This window comes from Leptomonas pyrrhocoris, assembly GCF_001293395.1.
Source record: "Leptomonas pyrrhocoris isolate H10 chromosome Unknown, whole genome shotgun sequence".
NCBI lineage: Eukaryota > Euglenozoa > Kinetoplastea > Trypanosomatida > Trypanosomatidae > Leptomonas > Leptomonas pyrrhocoris.
Genome location: NW_015438357.1, coordinates 218,559 through 237,467, shown reverse-complemented (window position 1 = coordinate 237,467; position 18,909 = coordinate 218,559). Strand labels below are relative to the sequence as shown.

At 56.8% G+C, this 18,909-nt stretch overlaps 5 protein-coding genes across 5 annotated transcripts; all 5 read left to right on the top strand.

Moving 5' to 3' along the window:
- Positions 1–1,365: 1,365 nt before the first annotated feature.
- ABB37_00068 (putative mitochondrial hypothetical protein) lies at positions 1,366–5,089 on the top strand (the record flags this gene model as incomplete). The annotated part of the gene is made up of 1 exon (XM_015796109.1): positions 1,366–5,089. The coding sequence occupies exon 1, from the start codon at positions 1,460–1,462 to the stop codon at positions 5,087–5,089; it is 3,630 nt and encodes a 1,209-aa protein (XP_015664117.1). The 5' UTR covers positions 1,366–1,459.
- Positions 5,090–5,522: 433 nt separating this feature from the next.
- On the top strand, positions 5,523–6,571 carry ABB37_00067 (putative mitochondrial hypothetical protein; the record flags this gene model as incomplete). Its single annotated transcript, XM_015796108.1, has 1 exon — positions 5,523–6,571. Exon 1 carries the CDS (start codon positions 5,687–5,689, stop codon positions 6,569–6,571), a length of 885 nt encoding a protein of 294 aa, XP_015664116.1. The 5' UTR covers positions 5,523–5,686.
- Positions 6,572–7,223: 652 nt separating this feature from the next.
- Positions 7,224–12,485, top strand: ABB37_00066 (5'a2rel-related protein; the record flags this gene model as incomplete). The annotated part of the gene is made up of 1 exon (XM_015796107.1): positions 7,224–12,485. Exon 1 carries the CDS (start codon positions 7,581–7,583, stop codon positions 12,483–12,485), a length of 4,905 nt encoding a protein of 1,634 aa, XP_015664115.1. The 5' UTR covers positions 7,224–7,580.
- Positions 12,486–13,028: 543 nt separating this feature from the next.
- ABB37_00065 (hypothetical protein) lies at positions 13,029–14,238 on the top strand (the record flags this gene model as incomplete). The annotated part of the gene is made up of 1 exon (XM_015796106.1): positions 13,029–14,238. Exon 1 carries the CDS (start codon positions 13,516–13,518, stop codon positions 14,236–14,238), a length of 723 nt encoding a protein of 240 aa, XP_015664114.1. The 5' UTR covers positions 13,029–13,515.
- A 2,198-nt stretch (positions 14,239–16,436) lies between these two features.
- ABB37_00064 (3'a2rel-related protein) lies at positions 16,437–18,735 on the top strand (the record flags this gene model as incomplete). Its single annotated transcript, XM_015796105.1, has 1 exon — positions 16,437–18,735. Exon 1 carries the CDS (start codon positions 16,933–16,935, stop codon positions 18,733–18,735), a length of 1,803 nt encoding a protein of 600 aa, XP_015664113.1. The 5' UTR covers positions 16,437–16,932.
- Between the last annotated feature and the right edge of the window lie 174 nt (positions 18,736–18,909).

The following is an 18,909-nucleotide window of genomic DNA, read 5'->3' as shown; positions in this document are numbered from 1 at the left end:
GTGTTTTACGTTATGTATATATATATATATATATATATGCGCCTAACTACCTATTTCTCTTGGTCATCATTCGCTCCCGCCACTTGCGAAATGCTCTTCTTCCAGTCTCCTGCGAAGAGGGTGGCGGGAGCGGCAACAATACCGTCCCTTCCCGAGTTTCACCTGGCAAGCTGTGCTTGCTGCGGCAAATTTAGCTGTTATGCTGTGATTGTTGCCGCTGCTGATTCCAGTTTTTTTTCCTTTCTTCTTGTACCGCGTCTTGTTGTCTTTGGGTGTACCTGCGGCTGAGTTTTGGCTTTCTTGCGTTGTTTTTTTTTTATGTTTATGTTTTTTTTTTCCCATTTCAACACATCGAAGGAGCAGAGGTGAAGAACGAAAAACAAGCAACGACGACGACAGGCAGTGACGTGTGATTTCTTTAGCGTCTATCCAATCATTTATATTCAGTGACAGGCACGCAACTTTTGAAGACAGCCTCTCCTGTATTTTCCCCCATCTTCCGTTTAGAAGTCAACCGATATCGCGCTGGTTTTCGGGTTTCTTTGTACGTTTCAGCGTCAGATAGGCAGTCCTTCTTTCCTCGCGCATTGTCGCCTTTGTTTTATTTTCCATTTTAGGTAAGGAAAGCCCCTTTTGAATGGTAGGATTATCATCTCGTTTTAAATTTATGGTGGACGTTGACATTATTGTTTCTCTTCTCTTTTCTTTTCTTTGTTTTCTCGCTTGTTTGTTTTCTTCCTGAATTTGAAGCACCTAGCGAAAAAACGGAAAGCAGCATGAAGCACAACTTCGACGAATGTAGATGGGCAGTTCGATGAAAGCGACTGGAACGGTTGGCGTCGACACCGCTTGACCGCCGAAAGAAAGAGGAAAGAGAAACACGACACACACGCACACAGGCCTTGCCTTTTTTGTTTCTTTCCCTTTGCGTGTCACTCATGCGTGGGACGCAGCGATGACAAACAGCGGCAGAGAAGAGGAAAAGACGTCTTGACGCTTTACCTGCTCCGCGCCTCATACTGTCCATGTCGTTTCGCTCCTGAGTGTGCACGGTGAGAATTGCACCGCCTCTTGGACGCAAATCACAACGTGCATCAAGGGAAAGTGTGATGTTTGAGTCGTTCGCTTCTCTTGCCGTCTCGCTGGACAAAGATGGCCGGTGTGTGTGGTGTGGATACGCAGCTACACGCGTGCTGACCGCATCCGGCCTGTCTCACCAACTTCCCCCCCCCCCTTGGCGCCTTCTGGGGCCGCATTGGTGGAACCTCGTTCCTATTGCCTGCTCTTGTTCTCTTCATTAAACGCCTCTCTCTTTCTCTCTTTCATTGATCATCTTTTCTCTCCACCTGCGCCTGCGTTTCTTTAGAAACGGTACAGTCTCGACGTCTTTCCTTTTTTCTTCTTAGGTGCGAGGCGCCCGTGTTTTTTTTTTTCCTAAAAGCAACAGCCGTCTTTGTGGATGCCGCCTTTCTCATTGAATGGACGATGTTACTGTCGTGTCGCTCACCTCGATGGCACGTCACTTCAAGAATGGTGGACGCTGAAGGGGTGCATCTACTCGACCGCCGCGTCCTCCGCAAGAGGCTACAGCACCCGTGGAAACCGTTGCCCTCCCCGCTCTCTACCGCGAGGAGGAAGCTTGCTGCACAGAAGCACAGCAGCGCAGCCTTCCGCGTTTGGCAAGGCAGCACAACTCGCGCAGCGTCTTCAGCAAAGCCCATGGGGAGACGCGACAGGAGCACAGGAGGCAGCTCCGTCCTCTTCGCTTAGAAACGAGTCCCCTGAAAGCGATGGTGCCGCAGCGTGGTCGGTTTCTCGCAGTGCAGCTGCCCGCACAAGCCAGCATTACCCCGAAGAGCCCTCCTCTTCTCCTCCTCCACTTTCACTGCAACGGAGGCCGCAGCTGCAGCCGCAGCGCCTGCCCTTTGCCTCCTCGTCCCCCTCCGTCCTCACCGCCGAGCGTGTCCGCACAGGCGACGCCGCGTCTCACGTTGTCGCCGAGACGCTTACGTGGTCGGTGGGAAACGATATGGCGGAAGTCCAAGACGACGACATCGTGCTCGACACCCCCGCTTCTCTTCTTCCGTGCCTGGCCGCTGCAACACACGAGTTGAAGTCGGCGCATCAGCGACGGCCGCGCTCTTCTCTCTTCGCCCCGCATCAAAAGGACGAAAGGAGTTTCGACTTGGACGCGGTGACGCCGGAGAGCAACGAATTTGCCCACCCTGCCGCGCGCGGCGTCGGCCAGGATGTGATTGACCTCGTCACGGACGCCTTCACGGCGCAGCGCGAGGCAGCGGTGCAGCGGCGACGGCAGGTGCTGTACGACCTCACCCACCCAAACCCCATCGACTACACCTACAACGGGAAGCTGGTGCCGCCGCCGCCGCTCAGCTTTGGCCGAGTCACCGCCGAGGCACGCTCGCTGGGCAACACGATGATGCTTGGTCAAACCTACTCCCTGGTGCGGCAGGCAGGGACGCGAGCAGCAGAGGATGATTTCTGTGGCACCATCTACACCGGTGCCGGCAAAAGCACTGCCGGCAAAACGACAATCTCTCCCTCGTCCACGATTGAGACGACCGTCGGAGGCGCTTCTTCCTCTTCCTCCGCTGTTTTCTCACCGCCGCAGCGCCACGCGCCGTACCGCAGCCGTGCCCGCGAGGACAACATCTTCCGCGACCACAACTACTTCTTTGAGGTGAACGAGCTTTATCAAGAGATTGTGCTGGTCGGGAGGGCGTGTGCGGGGAAGTCGAGCCTGCTGAACTCATTGCTGGGCCAGAATGTGGCGAAGACCAGTAGCAGCCCCAACACGACGCGCAAAATATCTTTCTATCAGAGCGTGACGCCGGACCAGCTGCACGCGTTTCACGCCAAGGAGCACCACAACCAGCTCGTGAAGCTGCCAGGCGGCGGCCTTCAGCTGACCTTTGTGGACATGCCAGGCTACGGCATTGAGGGCATGAGCGACCAGTGGCGTGACGCCGCGATTGAGCTGACGGACGCCTACTTCGGCGTGCGACGCTCTGTCAACACGGTGCTGTACTGCATGGACTGCGAGCGGGGGTTGACCAAGACGGATGTGAAGTACTTTGAGTGGCTGGAGAACGTGCAAGGAACGTTCTTTGTGGTGCTTACGAAGTGCGACAGCGTCCCTCACTCCCGCGTCACCTCCGTTATGCGCCAGGTGTACACGCTCATCACGAAGAATCGGCGCAAGTACCGCAAGGTGTTCCCCTTCATCATCCCGACCTCGGCGAAGGACGGCACAAACGTGGAGCTGCTGCGGGGCCTCATCACGGAAACCTCCGGCATGATCCCTGGCGACAAGCTGCGCGATCTGCTGAGGCAGAAGAAAGAGGCCTTCACGCAGGTGGCGCTGCTGGAGGAGTCCAACCGAATTGAAGCGGCGCGGCAACTGGAGCGGGCACAGGCGAAGGAATTCTTCCAGTTGACTCATGGACACGCCGTGCTGGAGAGCGAACAGGCTGGGTCAATCTCCACCGGCTCGTCTCCACCTTTGGATGCGGCAGAGAGGGAGCGAGGGGTCAGCGAATCAGGCGGAAGCGCGTCCGCTGATGGCGCTGCCCGTTTCCCTTCGGCGGACGCACAGCATGACAGCGGACCTCAGCGGTACGTCGTTGGTCTGGGCCACAGCAGCGCCGACGTGGCGGAGTCGCTCTTCCTCACTGGCGAAGACGCGAGCAGCACGCCCAGCGTTTTCTCGACGGCCGCAATGGCAGAGGAGGCCGCGGCGCAGACGCGGCGAGAGCGGCGAGAGCGATTCCTCGCATGGCGCCGCGCTCATCCGCTGGCGACTACACAGCCGTCGTACGGTGCGTCAGCGGCATGGGAGGGGGAAGGAGAGGCGGTGGTGCGTGACACGGACGCACGTGGAGGGCAGGACGCGGCATTGTTTTCTTCAGGCACCCCAGCGTGTGCCGAGGAGGGACACCTTGCCGCTAGCGTTTTATATCCGGAAGGAGCGGAGAAAGAAGGGATGAGACACAGTGCTTGCGAGAACAGCCGGCAGAACACAGAAGCAGCGCCCACGCTGGTAGCGCGAACGAAGGGAGGCCGCTACCGTCTGCACACCGGTCTTGACAACCCGCAATCGGCGCAGACCGTGCTGGACGTGCCGGGTGACGCCGGGAGGAGGATGATGATGATGACAGGAATGGACGACAATTCAGCTGAGGTGTCACGCCAACAGACAATTGGAAGAGATGGGCGTTTGACAACGGAGAATACTACCGCACCTGCGGAATCGCTGTCGTCGTCCCCGCCGCCTCCTCCTTCGCCGGTTACACGATCGAGCGTGATCGGCTTCACGCCAGGACCAGCCGGTGCCGCTCCTTCGTCCCCTTCTTCCTCCTTTGTCTCTTCGAATCACAACAACACGAGGGGGAACAGCCACAACGGCGCCGGTGGTGGTAGTGGTGGTGGTGGCGCCGTCTCACACTTTTTGGATGTCCTGGAGGACTTCAGTCAACAGCCGAACACCGTCAAGTCAGCGAAGCAGCGGCGCAAGGAGGCGCGGTGGCAACGGAAGCAAAAGGGCACGAAAGTCGGCGGTGCGCTGCTCGTCGAGGACGCCAGCGGCCGTCTCTCCTCCTACCAAGCGGGCAGACCCTGCGGCCCAGCTCTTGCGTCGCTGGACGACTCTCTCGAGAGTCGACAAGCGAAGTGGCGGGCGCAGCAGCTAAAAGAGCTGATCGCAAAGGAGAACCCGGAGGCGCCGTGGCAGGCTATGCAGCCGCTGCGGCGCAAGCTGCAGGCCTCACAGGAAGAAGCCGCGCTGTCCGGCATGCGAAAGAAGGAGGTGGCTGCTTACCTGCGTGACGCCGGCCGCGTGACGGACAGCTTTGCTAAGTTCGAGGGCGAGGTCACGGCGGCGAAGTACATGAATGAGTTCCGGCAAGCCCCGACGCTGCGCTCGCAGCAGCAGATGCACCTCAACGCGACCGCCAAGATCAACTATCGATCGATGCCGCCGGGTTTGTGGAAGCAGTACGGAGGGAAGGAAACGTACTGGCCGACGCCGCAGGTGCTGGGACGTGCCCAGGACGAGAGTCACAGGCCGTGATGCGCCAAGAAGGCGCCGCCCCTTTTGCGGATCGCCGTTCGCCGAACATCTTCACATCAATTTTTTGGGGTTGGCAAAGCTATGGTGTTGCGATGCCGTAAGCAGTGTGTGTTTTCTTTCTTCGGATCTTTTGAAGAGAGCGAACTCACTGTTGTGCCTGCTTCATTCTTTGGAGACGTTATGTTGATGTGTTGTACGGTTGATCCTTCACCGATAAAATAAAAAAAAATGTAAAAGCAGCGGTCCTTTTTTTTCTCCGGTCATGCTAATTCGACATAAGCGATGAGCTCACGGTGGAGCCTTTGTTGTGTATGTGTGCTCTATTGAAGCTCCTCTTTGCTTTGTTTTCGACAGATCGGCCTAGGCGTGCAAGTGCCTTTCTTTAGCACTATTACCCCCTCATTTCATCTCCCACCTTTCCTTGCCGTTTTCAGCATTCATTACATCGCCTCTTGTTGGAGGTGGAGGTAGGACATCGTACTTCATTGGAAGGGGACATTACTGTGCGTAGCCCCGGAAAAGGTCCTCCCCTTTCTACTTCTCTTTTCCAGTCCAGCGCACTCGCGAAAAGGGAGACTGCACAAGGAATAAACCCAAATGGAGGTGTATCGGCGCATCACGGAGCGGGTGCGGGGTGCGCTGTGGGCTCACCACCGCCGCCTCATGCCGGAGCGACAGTTCCACCGCATTCTCGCGTACGTCTACAACAACAAGTACGAGTATCAAATTCGATTTGACCGCATGTCCGTGGTCGGCCACGCCTGGGGAGGCCGCGTGGAGGTGATGACGACGCCCGCCGGATTTGTGAAGCGCGTGCGTGTAAACCCCGCCGTGGAGGACTTGACACCTGCGCAGCAACACAAGCTGGTGATGGCCGCCTACTCCGACGCGTGCCAGCAGGGACGTGCGCTGATGGAGCAGGCCGAGCTGCGGGTGTACAAGCAGTTTCTGAAGGACTTGAAGCCGGTTATTCTCGGCATCCGCGATAATCCGGAGTTCTACACGGTGTCGGAGGACTCGCTTGAAACCCTCGGTGGTGTGCTGCGGCGCACCAGCGACGGCGCAGAGGCGGCAACGCACCGCACCATTCCGATGGCCAAGGCCCACCAGCCGGTAGACGAGGTCCGCCGACGCCACGCGTGGGAGGAGCAGTGGCTGGCCAGCAAGCAGGGGCAGCAGTGGGCCCACACCTTACAAGGCAAGGAGTACTTCTCAAAGCACGGGCCGCAGTACCGCCCGCGTGGCGCGCCCGGCGCGAAGAAGCGTGTGCTGCCCTTTGAGCTGCTTGCCCCCTACACGCCGATGGACGAGGGCCGGCTGCTCAAGAAGAACTGGATGGCGTACATGGATAACAAACACGTTGCGGAGTCCCTGTGGACGCGCGCGAAGGTGGCGGATCGCGAGAAGCAGCTGCGTCAGCTGCAGGAGCGTGGTCAGGCGTGGCATCATCCTATTAACGAAGATGTTGCTCATCGTTGGTAGTGAGAGGAGGGGGGGTTAGGGAGGGAGGGAGAAGGGGCTGGTGTTGCTGCGAGGCGCACCTCTGAAGTGTCATCGAAGTAAAGCAACGAAAGACGAGGAGAAACGTGCTGAGGCGGCCGAACCCTTTTTTCTTCTTCTGTCTGCCGCTATCAACTTCATGCTGCTTCTTTCTGAGCTCTCGCTCTCGCTATCTCTCTCTCTCTCTTTCGCGTTTCGGTCACGTTGTCTCCTTTTGCTTTTACTTTGGGACTGGCTTTGTTGTTTGGTGATTCCGCGGGTTGGTGTGCCCACAATCCGTGTTGTTTTGTTTGTTTGTTCTTGCAGCATCTCATCACCGTCAAGCAGTAAATCGAGAAGGAGTTACGAGTTGCGTCTCCCGTTGCCGTGTGCCAATTGCTGAACAACGAGCGTCTCTGTTGTTTCCGTGTTTGGCCGTTTTTTTTTCTTCTGTGAAACCGAATTTGAGTTGGGCAAATTGTGCCCCCATACGTCACGGGCACGACTTTCGTCTTCGACGCTTCCTTCGATTACCTGTGAATGGGCGAAGGTAGCCGTTTCCCATGCCATCTGCCGCTCTTATGTCTGTATCGAATCTTTCCCCATCGTCTACCTGTCTCGTTTTTGCCCAACGCTTCACGCCCATCTATGAAAAGCAGGACACGCGGAAAACACTTTCGTCCTTCCGAGCGTTCACGCTACTGGCTGCGTCTCCTCGCCACCCTGTGTGCTCATCACGACGGTAAGAAACAAACAAGCGCACAACAACAAAATAGCTTTCCAACTCGACCTAGACGTTCACTCAAGGAGAATCAAACGTTTCCCTTTTTGCACAACAAGGAAAGTAAATCACACGTTACGCTCTATGCCATCCCACTCCGGTTAAGGGCACCGTTTGCTTTTTAGAGCCGTACATATAGCGGCACTCTTTCTCCTTTTGTCTTCCTCTTCACCACGTTGGTTTACTCCCCTAGAGTTTTTTTTTGATAGTTCGTGTACCACTAATCATCGGATGGACATCTCGATCGGCTCGTCATCATCGTCGTACAGCAGCGAGCCCAGCGAGTCCTCACCCGCAGGCGCCCACCGTTATCACCACCACCAGCACAGCAACAACACGGCTGCAGAGCCAGAGACTGCATGCGAAGATGTAGATACGCACAACGCGACGCAGCTGCGCGATACCGAAGCGACGCCGAAGCAGCCATACCACGATGACACCAAGAACCCAAACGGAAGAAATGTTGGGGAGATCGTCCACGCGCACCGCTACTCGAATGGGCAATTCCGTTCTCACAGTGATGAGTTTCTAAACGACCAAGAAGCCCCAGACGTCTCCACCACGGCGTCCCTCAGCGCCCATCCGCGCGGCGAGGAGGTCTTCTACACCATCTCCAGCCGGGACTCCGTCTCCCCGCGTTATACCCCCTCCAACTCTCTGCCTTTCAATCCATCCTTCACCGTATCTTCCGTGCCGCCGCCGCCGCTGCCGCCGTCTCCGAAGGCCATGGAATTTTCCTCACAAGCGCCGTTTCGGTTCGTGGTGCCGCGACAAATGGGCGGTGCAGCTCCCGGTACCACCTCGCTGGAGAGGGAGCCGGCAGACGAAGATGTGGCGTACCTGCGCAGGGCAGATCAGCCCCTCGACCCGTCGACGCCGCCACGGCTACCGTCACCGTCTTCTACGGGGGCCCGCTCTCCGCCGAACGCGTTTGTGCGCACGGAAAGCCCGTCACGCCTGCAGAAAGGCGACGAAGACGCATCAACATCAGCAGCAACGGGTTCAACAGGACACCTTAAAAGCGCTGAGCCGGGTCGTGGCGCTGGCGCAGCCCGCAGTAATAGCGAAGGGAAGACAAGCGGCACATCGGATGGTTACTACCAGCCTTTACACCTTCCTGCACTGAAGAATCTTGCTGACACATCGAGCGGCGGCGGCGGCAGGGAGAGCAGCAGCAACGAGGCAGACGCCAACACTGTGGAGGTGCGAGGACTGAGTGAGGCATCAGACAGTGGAAGCGGGAGGCCGAATCGCTACGCTACTTTACTCGCTGAGTCCGCCGAAGCGCGCGCTGCAAGGGCAGCAGCGCGGCCGCCGCGATCAGCACGGCCGCTGCCGTGTCCTACCGCGCCAGTTCCCTCCGCAGCTGCAACAGCTACAACTTCCGCCTCGTCTGCACCGTCATCACGGGTGCCGTCGCGCTCAGTTGAGTCGTCCCACTCCCCGTCACGTTATCGGGCAGGCGAACCCCGCTTTTCGCTCGGCCGTGCTGGTGAGGATTCTGCTGCGTTTGCTGAGCGCCGCCCGTCGTGGCGCGACGACGCGGAGAGGGCGGAGAGTGCGTCGGTGACCGACTACGGTGCTCGTCCGCCGTCTCACGCTCCCACGTTGGACCTCGACCGCGATGCAGCTGTATCGGTCGGCAATGAGGACGAACGGCGGTGGCAGCAGAGCGAGGCGTCGGCTTCGCACCAGCGCAGTCGCAGCAAGAGCTCGAAATCCGAGAAGAGGAATGACGGTTTTGATAATGTTGGTGTTGATGTGGTTGAGGGGGCGAAGGAGGACCGGCAGCAGGATCAGCGTGTCCAGGCTGTGCAGACCTCGCCGTCTCCGGCCCCTTCATCTGCGGCTTCCTCTGTGGGCGAAGTGCCGCGCACCCTCTTCCCCAACGGTACGTCTGTGCCGGCAGGGGCCCCTCAACAGAAGTCCGCCGACTCTGCAAAGGCAGACGTGCACGAGCGTTCCAGTTCTGCAAACCGCGCAAGGCAGGAAGTTGCAGATCCAGGGGCGTCTTCCATTTCTCCTACCACCCCCGCTGACACCGTCCTGAGCAGCGATACAGGCAGGCAGAACGACAACCACCGCAGGAGCAGTGATCCTGACCTGAGTTCCGTGCAAGCTACGGGTGCTGCTGCGGCAATGCGCGGGACGCGGTCTGCGGAAGAGAGCCCCCCACCACTGCCGCCCGCACCCTGGAGAATCCACGCTCCAGCCACGAAGGTAAAGACGGACTCAGCAGAGGTTCACCACGCGACGGCGCGCAGCGCACCGCTCCACGACGAGCCGCACAACTCAAACACAGACGCTGCCTCAGAGAGACGTGACGCCCATCATCCACGCAGTTCGCCGCACGAGAACAAGCAATCCGCCCTCGACCGTTGGCGGTCTGGTGTTGCGTGCACCCAAGGAAAAGGCGGTGTCTTCTCTCCAGGCTCCGCCTCTCTCTCTGACACAGCAAAGCCAGACGGTTCCACCAGCGCCGCAAGTCAGCGCCGTGACGACGCGGACGTGTACAAAGGCGGCGTGGACTTTGTGCGATGGGTGCCCACCTCTCTCCAACGCGACGCCGACCTCTCCGGGGCGTCGCTCACGCCTCCGCGCCGCGGGCCAGGCGAAGCACGTGCAGCTGACGCAAATGCCCTCAGCAGCAGCGAAGGTGCGGCTGCGCGAGTGGTGGCGGTGCCGCTCGTTCCCTCGCCCCATCGCAAACCGAACCGAAATGCCACCACAGCGGCGGTACTCGCGGAGGTGGCGCAGCGCCGCAACTCTGCGTCCCTCGTTTCGGGAGGTGTGCGCTGGACCCCTCAAGAAGCAGCAGCAGCGCCATTGTCGACGACGTCCTCCCCTCCTGAGACGTCGGACCGGCAGCGTATACGACTGTCTACCATCACGTCGCCACAGCTCACGCGTGATGCAAATCGAAGCGCTCGCGCTTATGTTGACCATCAGGGAAGAGAGGCGATGCATCGTACGGACTTCCCTCATCATACAAGCGGATATGCCATTACGGACGGTGCCCATGTCCCGCACGACTCTGCCTCGTTGCAGGCAAACTATTGCACGAGCGGACAGCCGGTGGATGCGTGGTCGCAGCAGAGGAGTGGCTGTTTTCTCACCTCCGCCGCTTTGTCCAGCCGACACGGAAAGCCGTTTCACTCTCCCGGGAGCTGGAATGCTGTCGGAGGTTCTGATGCCAACGAACCTTCTTCAAGTCCCCATCAACATTCTTCTTCGGGGAGAGACGTGGTCAATGTCGATTCGGCGATACGTCCAGGTGGGCATCCCATGCGACCGGAGCTAGACGCCGCCTTGGCCTCTCGCCCCGCCTACCTGAACTCCTTCAGCGACGCATACACGGAACCGGTTGGTGCGGACGATGAAGCTTCGGACATGCCCACCGTTGTGCGAACATGGAGACCGCTTTCTGCCGTGATGAGCAACTCTCTGCTGCTGCAGCTGCACCGGCCCACGCAGCACACCAGCAGCGTGAGTGAAGCGGTGGATGAGCGAGGCACTCCGATGGGTCGATGGACACACGGCGTGTCAGCGGCAACAGCAGCAGCGATGACCAACATAAAGAAAAAGGCTTTTGGTGCTTCCGCAGCCGCGGCGCTCTCCATCGATGTTTCCGATTCCACACGTCGGTCTTCGTCTTCACTTCTCGGTGCAGTACACACAAGAGTGAGTTCCGAGAAAGAAAACAGCACTGCTGATCATCTGACAGACGCAGCGCACACACACCTGCGCAGTCCAAATGTCGCCCCAGGCTACATGGCCGTTTATGGCCCTCGTACGCTCTCCACGCGGGTGCTGCAGGCGAGAGATGCGCTGCTGGTGGGAGTTGGACCGCAGGCATCGGCGCCGCGCGCAAGCAACAGTTTTTTCAACGGGAAGTGCAGTGTAAGACGCGGCCCAGCAAATCATTCAGACCCTGCTCTCGGTTCGTCTGAATTTCCTTGCGTCTCTGCGGGTACTGCCGGCGGGAGCCGCGCAATGCCGGCCTTCGGGGCAGCCGTGTCTACCACCCTGTCTGCCGACTCGCTTCGTGGGCCGCCGCGGACAACGTTTGAACTACTTCTCCCACCGCATGTGCGGGTGGACCTCTCCCGTACGCCGCTGCGAGGACCGTCCATGGCCGAGGTGCTGTCGAACAGCTACGATGACACAGCCGCGACGGCGACGTTTGCCGATGTGCAGCAGAAGCAGCCGCTGGTTGGTGCGCTGGCACGTCGACAGGGAGAGAAGGTAGAGGCCGCAATGGCAGAAGACCCGTGGAGTCTCTTTCTGGAGAGGGACGGCGTCTACCCGGCAGCGGATACCTCAACGACACGAGAGCCCGGGTTTGGGCAGCAGCGGCGGCCGCCACAGCCACCGCAGCCACCGCAGAACGAAGAAGTGGCGCGTCGCATTCCGTTCGGATTCGGCGTGGAGGCCGCCGAAGCCGGCGGCGGTAGCGACGGTGGACGCTGCCAACGCGCCGGCGACGCGCTCCCGCCAGCGCAGACGTTGCACCAACAGGATCGAACTGGCTCCACAGACCTCGTCGCCGCCCCTGCCACGGCCTCCTTTGCGTCCCCGCTTCCGCCATCGGAGTTGAGTCGCGCGACGACGGCTACAGCGTCCGGGAGTCGCCCGCGTGATTTCCGGAGTGCCTCGACGACGGAGCCGGATCGCCTTTCGTCAATGTCCCTTGTACAACGTCCTTCCGCGCCGTTCACTGGGACAGGCCCCGCAGAAGGCGGGCCACAAGATGCTAGGGATCACGAGCACCTTTGCGCACTGGCGGAGCGCAACGTACGACACACGCACGTCGTAGAGCAGCAGCGCCTCATGCAGGAAGAGGCGTTTCGTCGTCGTCAGATTGTAATGCAGCAGTATCACAGCTTTACTATTGCGGTGACGGAGCTGAACTACCAACGCGCAGTGACGTATGTGCAGCACGCAGCCGGCGCCGCCGTCGTTGCACCTCCGGCAACTGCATTAGAGTATTCACGGCAGGGAAAGGACCAAAGAGAGGTAAATCAAGCTGCTGGACCTCCTCGTTTTGTCGGCTTGCCGTCCGTCCGTCGGGATCAGGCTGCGATGGCGGCTTCGTTGGACGAGCTGTCAAAGGAGCTCGACTCGATGCCTGCGTAGGATCAGAACGCGGTCAGCGTAAGATTCAACTCCTTTTTTTTCCGTTGTTGCGTTTATCCATCTGTCTCCTTTTTCTGTCTTCCTTCCGGCTGCTCGCTTCGTCCGCACGACGAACGCCGACGGAGCGGAATCTTGCTTTGCGGGAGAGCGCGTTGCTGCTTGGAGTGGCTCCCAAGAAGAGATTACAAAAAGAGAAGTTGAACATAGCGCCGGTCAGCAATAAACAAAGGCAGTCCAAAGAGCACCTCACTCGAAAAAGCGAAGATGTGATACCCAAAGCGTTCAACAACAGCTACCAAAAGAAAAAAAGAACGTTGGCTGGCACCTCATGACAGTCGGTACGAGTTGTGTACTCGCTGTTACTCCTAGGCACGTTGGTGCACTGGAGCAAATTCTATTGTGCTCATTGCAGGTCCATGCGAGCGGGTTCACCTCGCTCAGTCCGCTTATACAAAAAGAAGAGTCGCTGCTTTCTGCTAATTTTCTCATTCTTCTCGGGGTTTCTCCTCTTTTTGTTTCTGGCCGTACTTGAAAATTCATGCAGATCATTTCTTTTCTGCCATCGCGGCTGATAACGTACTTGTACCCGTCACCAAAAAGAAAATACCGAAAAACAGAAAAGGCAAAAGCACCAACAAGCGAAATTACGACTACGAAACGAACTCCATATTATTTTCGATCTTTCACATCTCTATTCACTCGCTTGTTTGCTTTCCTTCTCCTTATCATCGTTACCTCTTCGTGTCAGGTCTCCATACACACACCATAAACAACACCGTGAAGTTCGTGGACCCTAAAAGAAGAGGGTTGATTCTTTCTTCTTTTCTTCTGCAGTCAAATTTGTTTCGTATCTGCAGAAAACCGGCACCTCCATATATATATCCTTGTTTTACTTCAATCCGTGTAGCGGCACTTGTCTCTTCCGAATACCAACTTGCGCCGCAACCAGCCTAACAGAGAGAAAAAACAAAGCCGTTTTCCGCTGCTGCTGACACTTCATCACCGAGTCCTACTTATTGCCTTCCCCAGGATGCCGACTTCTTCGCGTTTCTGCGCCGTTCTTGCCTGCGTGATCGCCGTACTGGCGATATGCATCAGTGCAGAATCCGCCGCGTCGGCGCGCGGGTCTAACACTTTGCTTTCCACTCCACCGCCCCCCAACGCGTCTGTGCTGCCTGCTATCCGTCCTCTTGCGGGCTTCATTCCATCATCGACCAAGTCCTCGTCTGATGCGGCCAGCTCTCCCGTGAGCAGCTCTGCCAGCGGTGCGGCGCCATCGTCGTCGACCAGCTCTCCCGTGAGCAGCTCTGCCAGCGGTGCGGCGCCATCGTCGTCGACCAGCTCTCCCGTGAGCAGCTCTGCCAGCGGTGCGGCGCCATCGTCGTCGACCAGCTCTCCCGTGAGCAGCTCTGCCAGCGGTGCGGCGCCATCGTCGTCGACCAGCTCTCCCGTGAGCAGCTCTGCCAGCGGTGCGGCGCCATCGTCGTCGACCAGCTCTCCCGTGAGCAGCTCTGCCAGCGGTGCGGCGCCATCGTCGTCGACCAGCTCGTTGTCCGGTGTGGCCAGTGACGGAGAAGTACTGGCTCGTGTTCTCACCAGCTCCGTCACGAATGGAGGTGGCGTCCGGACGCTGAAGCCTGTCACGACAACCTCAGCACCGCCTCCGCGCCGCAACAGCGTCACCGGCATCGTGAATGCGCGGGTTGCGATAACCTGTATCGTGACGGCCTTTGCGGCGGTGCTCCTTGCGTAGGATGCGGCGAGGCGGTGGGAGAGTTTTTGCCTCACGCGGCTGTGGTCGTAATAACGTGTTTTATTTTTGTGTTTGCTCTTCTTCTTCCTTTTTTTGTGTTATTGGTACCCAACAGCGTTTTTTTTCTGGTTTTAGAACTGAGAGGCGAGCGTCTTTTCTGTTGTATTCCATTACGCGCAACCCACCCTGAGGTGAAAACAAAGAGTCGTTTCCGTCTACTGAACTTTCGCTAACGAACGGTGAGAACGGTTTGCTGATTCAGCGATAGTCGCTGATGCCAAACGGTATATGTATAGTGGTGTGTAGCAGGAGATGATCTTGTAAAGAGTGCGTTGTTGGACCAAATCGCTGCTTTCATCGCTTTCGTATTTTCCACTTTAGCTGGTTTGTTGTGTTAAGTGGATCATTTTGTTTTCTGGTTTCTCACATGGCACTGCACAGCGAGGCGAAACAACGGATGGAAGAAGTGGACCGTCTTGCGGAGCTGATTTGAGGTGCACAGCAAAGCTGCACGGTGCACCTCGGTTCCTTCTTTCTTCCTTTTGACGTGTGTATGTGTGAGCGTGTCAGCGTGCGCGTACGCTCTTTGCGGCACCTCGTCTCGGCCTTTTTTTCTGTGGGTTGCCCAATTTCGAGGAGACCACCTTTCCGTGTTTCCCTCCTTTGTTTTTCTTTTCCTCCCACTAACGCTCTGTTCCCCCAATTTATTTTGTCTTCCCGTATTTTTGTTTTGTTTTCAGTGCTTTACATATTTTTTCTCCTTCTTTTGGGTTTTCGCAAGGTAAATCATAATAATGATACCATTGACCGATAATGATTCCAGCCACAAGAGCATTTTGACAGGGGAGAGAGAGGGAGTAGTTTTTTATGTTATTTTATCAGGTAACGTTTTTTTTTGTTTCCCCCAGCCCCCTCAAAAGACGAAGGAGAATCGATCTGCCTGCCTGCAGAAAACGTTTTAACAACAAAATAAAAGCATTCCGTTTGTTTCTTTTGCCACGCAAACTGACAGCAAAGTGACGTGAATCTCATCACCACAGGAAAGCTAATAGACATACAAAAACACAATGCAGTGTCAAGTTGATGAATAGTACTGCAATCACGACATCTTTGTCTTTTATTTTTCCCAGACAAGCATGGCGTTTTCTGACTTTTAAGCTTCTTACTTTTTTTTTTAGTTAAACCGAGCACCCCAACTCCTGCGTATCAGACCTGCTGCGTAAAAGAAGAACGCTGAAACGGTAACTACAGTTTTTGTAGTCAAGTCTCCAGGAAGATCAGGGGGTTAAACAATGTTATGGATCAAATAAAACCACAAACAAACGCATCCTTGAAAAAGGATGTGCCAGTGTTTATTTCCTGTTGCGCTACGTTTGCTCGAAAGCATTTTTCCCTAGTTTTATTGCGCCGAAACTGTTTTCTTCAGAACTTTTTCATATACATTAAAGACGTGCGCTTCCGTGTGCCTTTTTAGATTCCCGTGCTGAAGTGAAGCAAATGCTCAATCATTTTTACTGTTCACTCTTCTGTTATGTGTTTGCGCCGTTTTCTTTTTTGTTTGTTTGTTTGTTTCGTGTACCTTTTGACAGCAGTTTGTATTTCTCAATTGTAATACGCTAACAGACTAGTGTTGGAAAGAAACAGAAGTTTTCCCTCTTGTATCAACTTGATTGCTCTTCTTCCTTTTTTTCCTCCCAACGCGGCTCTTGGGCATATATATATTTCTTTTTGTTCTGAAGGGCATGATCAAGTGACTTGCTCTTATATAGATATACTTACTTATTCATCCTTATTTATGGTCAAATACATCGATGACGGAATGTATGCGGAAACAAACAAGTAACGTAAACAATAGAGGGCTAGTTTCATCAGCCAGTTAAGAACGTCAATGCGAGAACTGCAGGACGTTGAAGCCGATTATCGGGCGCGTGTTCCGGAGAGGCGATCAACACAGGTGGAGCGTCGCGCTTCTCTTCTTTGTTTACTTTTTTCTTGTGCGGAGTTTTGAATCACGGAGTTGCCTTTGCTACTAGGGAGAGCGTTGCGTGACTGTTATGAGTAAGCTGTCTTATGGAGGTGGCGTTTACCTCCGCCTGTTTCTTTCGTCCATCACTACTTCCTCCGTTTCCGCTTCTTGCATGAACCGCTTCTTATGTATTCGCTGTTTTTTTTTTTGTACTTTCACGTGAGAGAATCAAGAATCATGTACTTACTGAAATAAACGGCGCCGCGGCTCACCTGATTCTGCAAGCGCTACTAGCGCTTCAATCGATCAACAACGTATAGTTATTCATTTTTTAAATGGTGAGTATTGAACTACCGTGTCCGAAGAATACATTCCTGCACATTGGCTAGCGCTTTTTATGAGGCTTAGAGTAGGAGGCGTCACCACAATCGCCCTCTTTTTTTTCTGCGTGCTACACCATTTGATCAGTACTGTTTTTGTTGCTCTTCGTTGCGGATCACAGGAGAGTGTCAATAAATAGGCATCTTCCCTCTGAGCCATGCGCCATGCACTCGGTGTCTTTTTTGAGTTTTGTGGTGCCTTCGGCGTACACGCTGTCGCGTATCACAGGAGAGCCTTTTCTTTCAAAAGCCACCTCTCCCTCTTCGCTTCATAGGCCACGCAAATCGTCTTGTTGGAGGCGCAGCGGCAGCATAGCACTGCTGCTGATCATTGTCGTTGTTGTGCTAATGAATACCCAGCTCGTGCTGGCTACACGCGAAGGCTTCCGTGACGCGCAGGCCGAGGACGACAATAAGGAAATTGCAAAATCTGATCGCTACGCTGCGTTTACCCAGGCAGACGCCGACACCGCACACCGTTTTTTTGTGAAGGACGGGGAGGAGGAGGAGGATCATGGGACGCCTGCGTTCCTGCCCAATGTAGGCGTCTCCGTGCAAGACAGTTCTGCGGACCTCGCGAATGCAGCACGGGAAACACTCTCGACAAATGTAAAGCCGAATTCGGCGGAGGCGGTGTTTCGTACTTCGCCTGCCACAGCCGAACACAGGCAAAGAGGAGACTACAGCCACAGACGGGCTGCCGTGTACTTGGACAGTTCGCCCGACTCCTCTTCTCCGACTCCGTCCACGACGACACGGCGCCCCGGTCCCCCGCGTGCGCACAAGGTCGCCCATCTCTCTCTGTTGGGCCTCTTGGCGCTCCTTGTGTTAGTGGTGATCGGCGGCGTGGTGGGGTGGTGCATTTGTCGCCGCAACCGCAACCGACGGCGGATGCGTCAGCTCCGCTTGAACGGCACCCGCCGTCCCGGCGACGTGGACGATGCGGACATGGGTCAGGCCGTGAAGGGTGGCGACTGGCTCAACCTGGACGGCGCCGATGGCGCCGGGCACGTTGTGGGCGCTGTGCGGAGGTCGCGGTTTGCGACGGCAGTGGAGGCGCCTCGCGGGGACGCGGCGAAGTTCGACCCCATTGGCCAGCATGCGGCGGAGACGCGGCAGCGAAAGCGCGCCCGTCGTGTTGCCGTGGCGGCTGCGGAAGGCGCCGGTGACGGCACGAATCAACGCGGAGCGCAACTTGGCGGTGCCGCCGGCGAGTTCGGCCTCAAGTCGGGGCTACAGCCCAACGAGCCAGGTGCAGAGGAGTCCGAGACGTGGTCCAGCGACGGCGGTGATAGCGAGAATGGTGTTGGTGAAGGTGGTGCTGGTGCTTCGCGGGGACCGATCTACGCATCTTCGATGGTGGCCCCCAGCACGGCTGCGAATGTGGAGGGGGCAGGTAGTGCCGGCGCCGCTGCCGAGACCGTCGTCCCGCCCCTGGCGTTGACTCCGCAGTACTTCAATGAGACCGCCAAGGTGCTGCTGGACCGCTACACCAGTGACAACGAGGTCGTCGTCGGTAGCGGGGGGAATGGTGGCAGCAATGAGGTGTCTGCGTTACGCGGACGCGCAGGGGCGTTTCCTGCTGCGGTGCCTGCCGCCTCGACGATGGCCGGCGGTCGTGCCGGCAGCGCCCCGCTCCACCACGCTGCTGACGAGAACAGCGCTTTTGAGCACATTTTGTCGTCGACGGTGGCACCGTTGAATGTGGGGGAGGAGTTCCATCAGCGTGGCGGCAGTCCTGGCAGTCCTGGAGCTGCTGCTGCTGCTGCCAGGCCAGGCGTTGGGCAGAGGAAAACAGGTGTGGAGCCGCCTGCGCAGCGAGGGCACGATGCAGATGAAGAGGATGCAGAAGACGACGATGGGGAGGAAGAAGAGGAAGTCGAAGAGGACGAAGAGGACGAAGAAGACGGCGATCGTGATTATCCACCGGGACGCAGTCCAAAAGACCGACAAAGAACACAGCCCGCCTTTCGTGACGATGACGACCTCAACGAAGAAGGGGAGGAGGAAGAAGAGGAGGAGGAAGAAGAGGAAGAAGAGGAAGAAGAGGAAGATGCTCCTCCTTTGGCGCCTGAACGACGGCCGCCGCAGCCGCAGGGACGTCCTGGTGTGTCACCTTACCGCGGTGCCGCAAATCGTTTGCCTCGTTAGCGAAAGGCAAGAAACTCTCTATTTGCTGGCCGCACCTCGATTGGCCGTTTCGTGCTCACAAAGCGGCACTCGCTGAGTTCAAGATTGATAATTACCCGAAAGGCTGTTTCCATTTTTTTGCTTTTTTAAAAATGTTCTCTTGTTTTCGTTGCTGCTAATGCCAGATGAAATGGC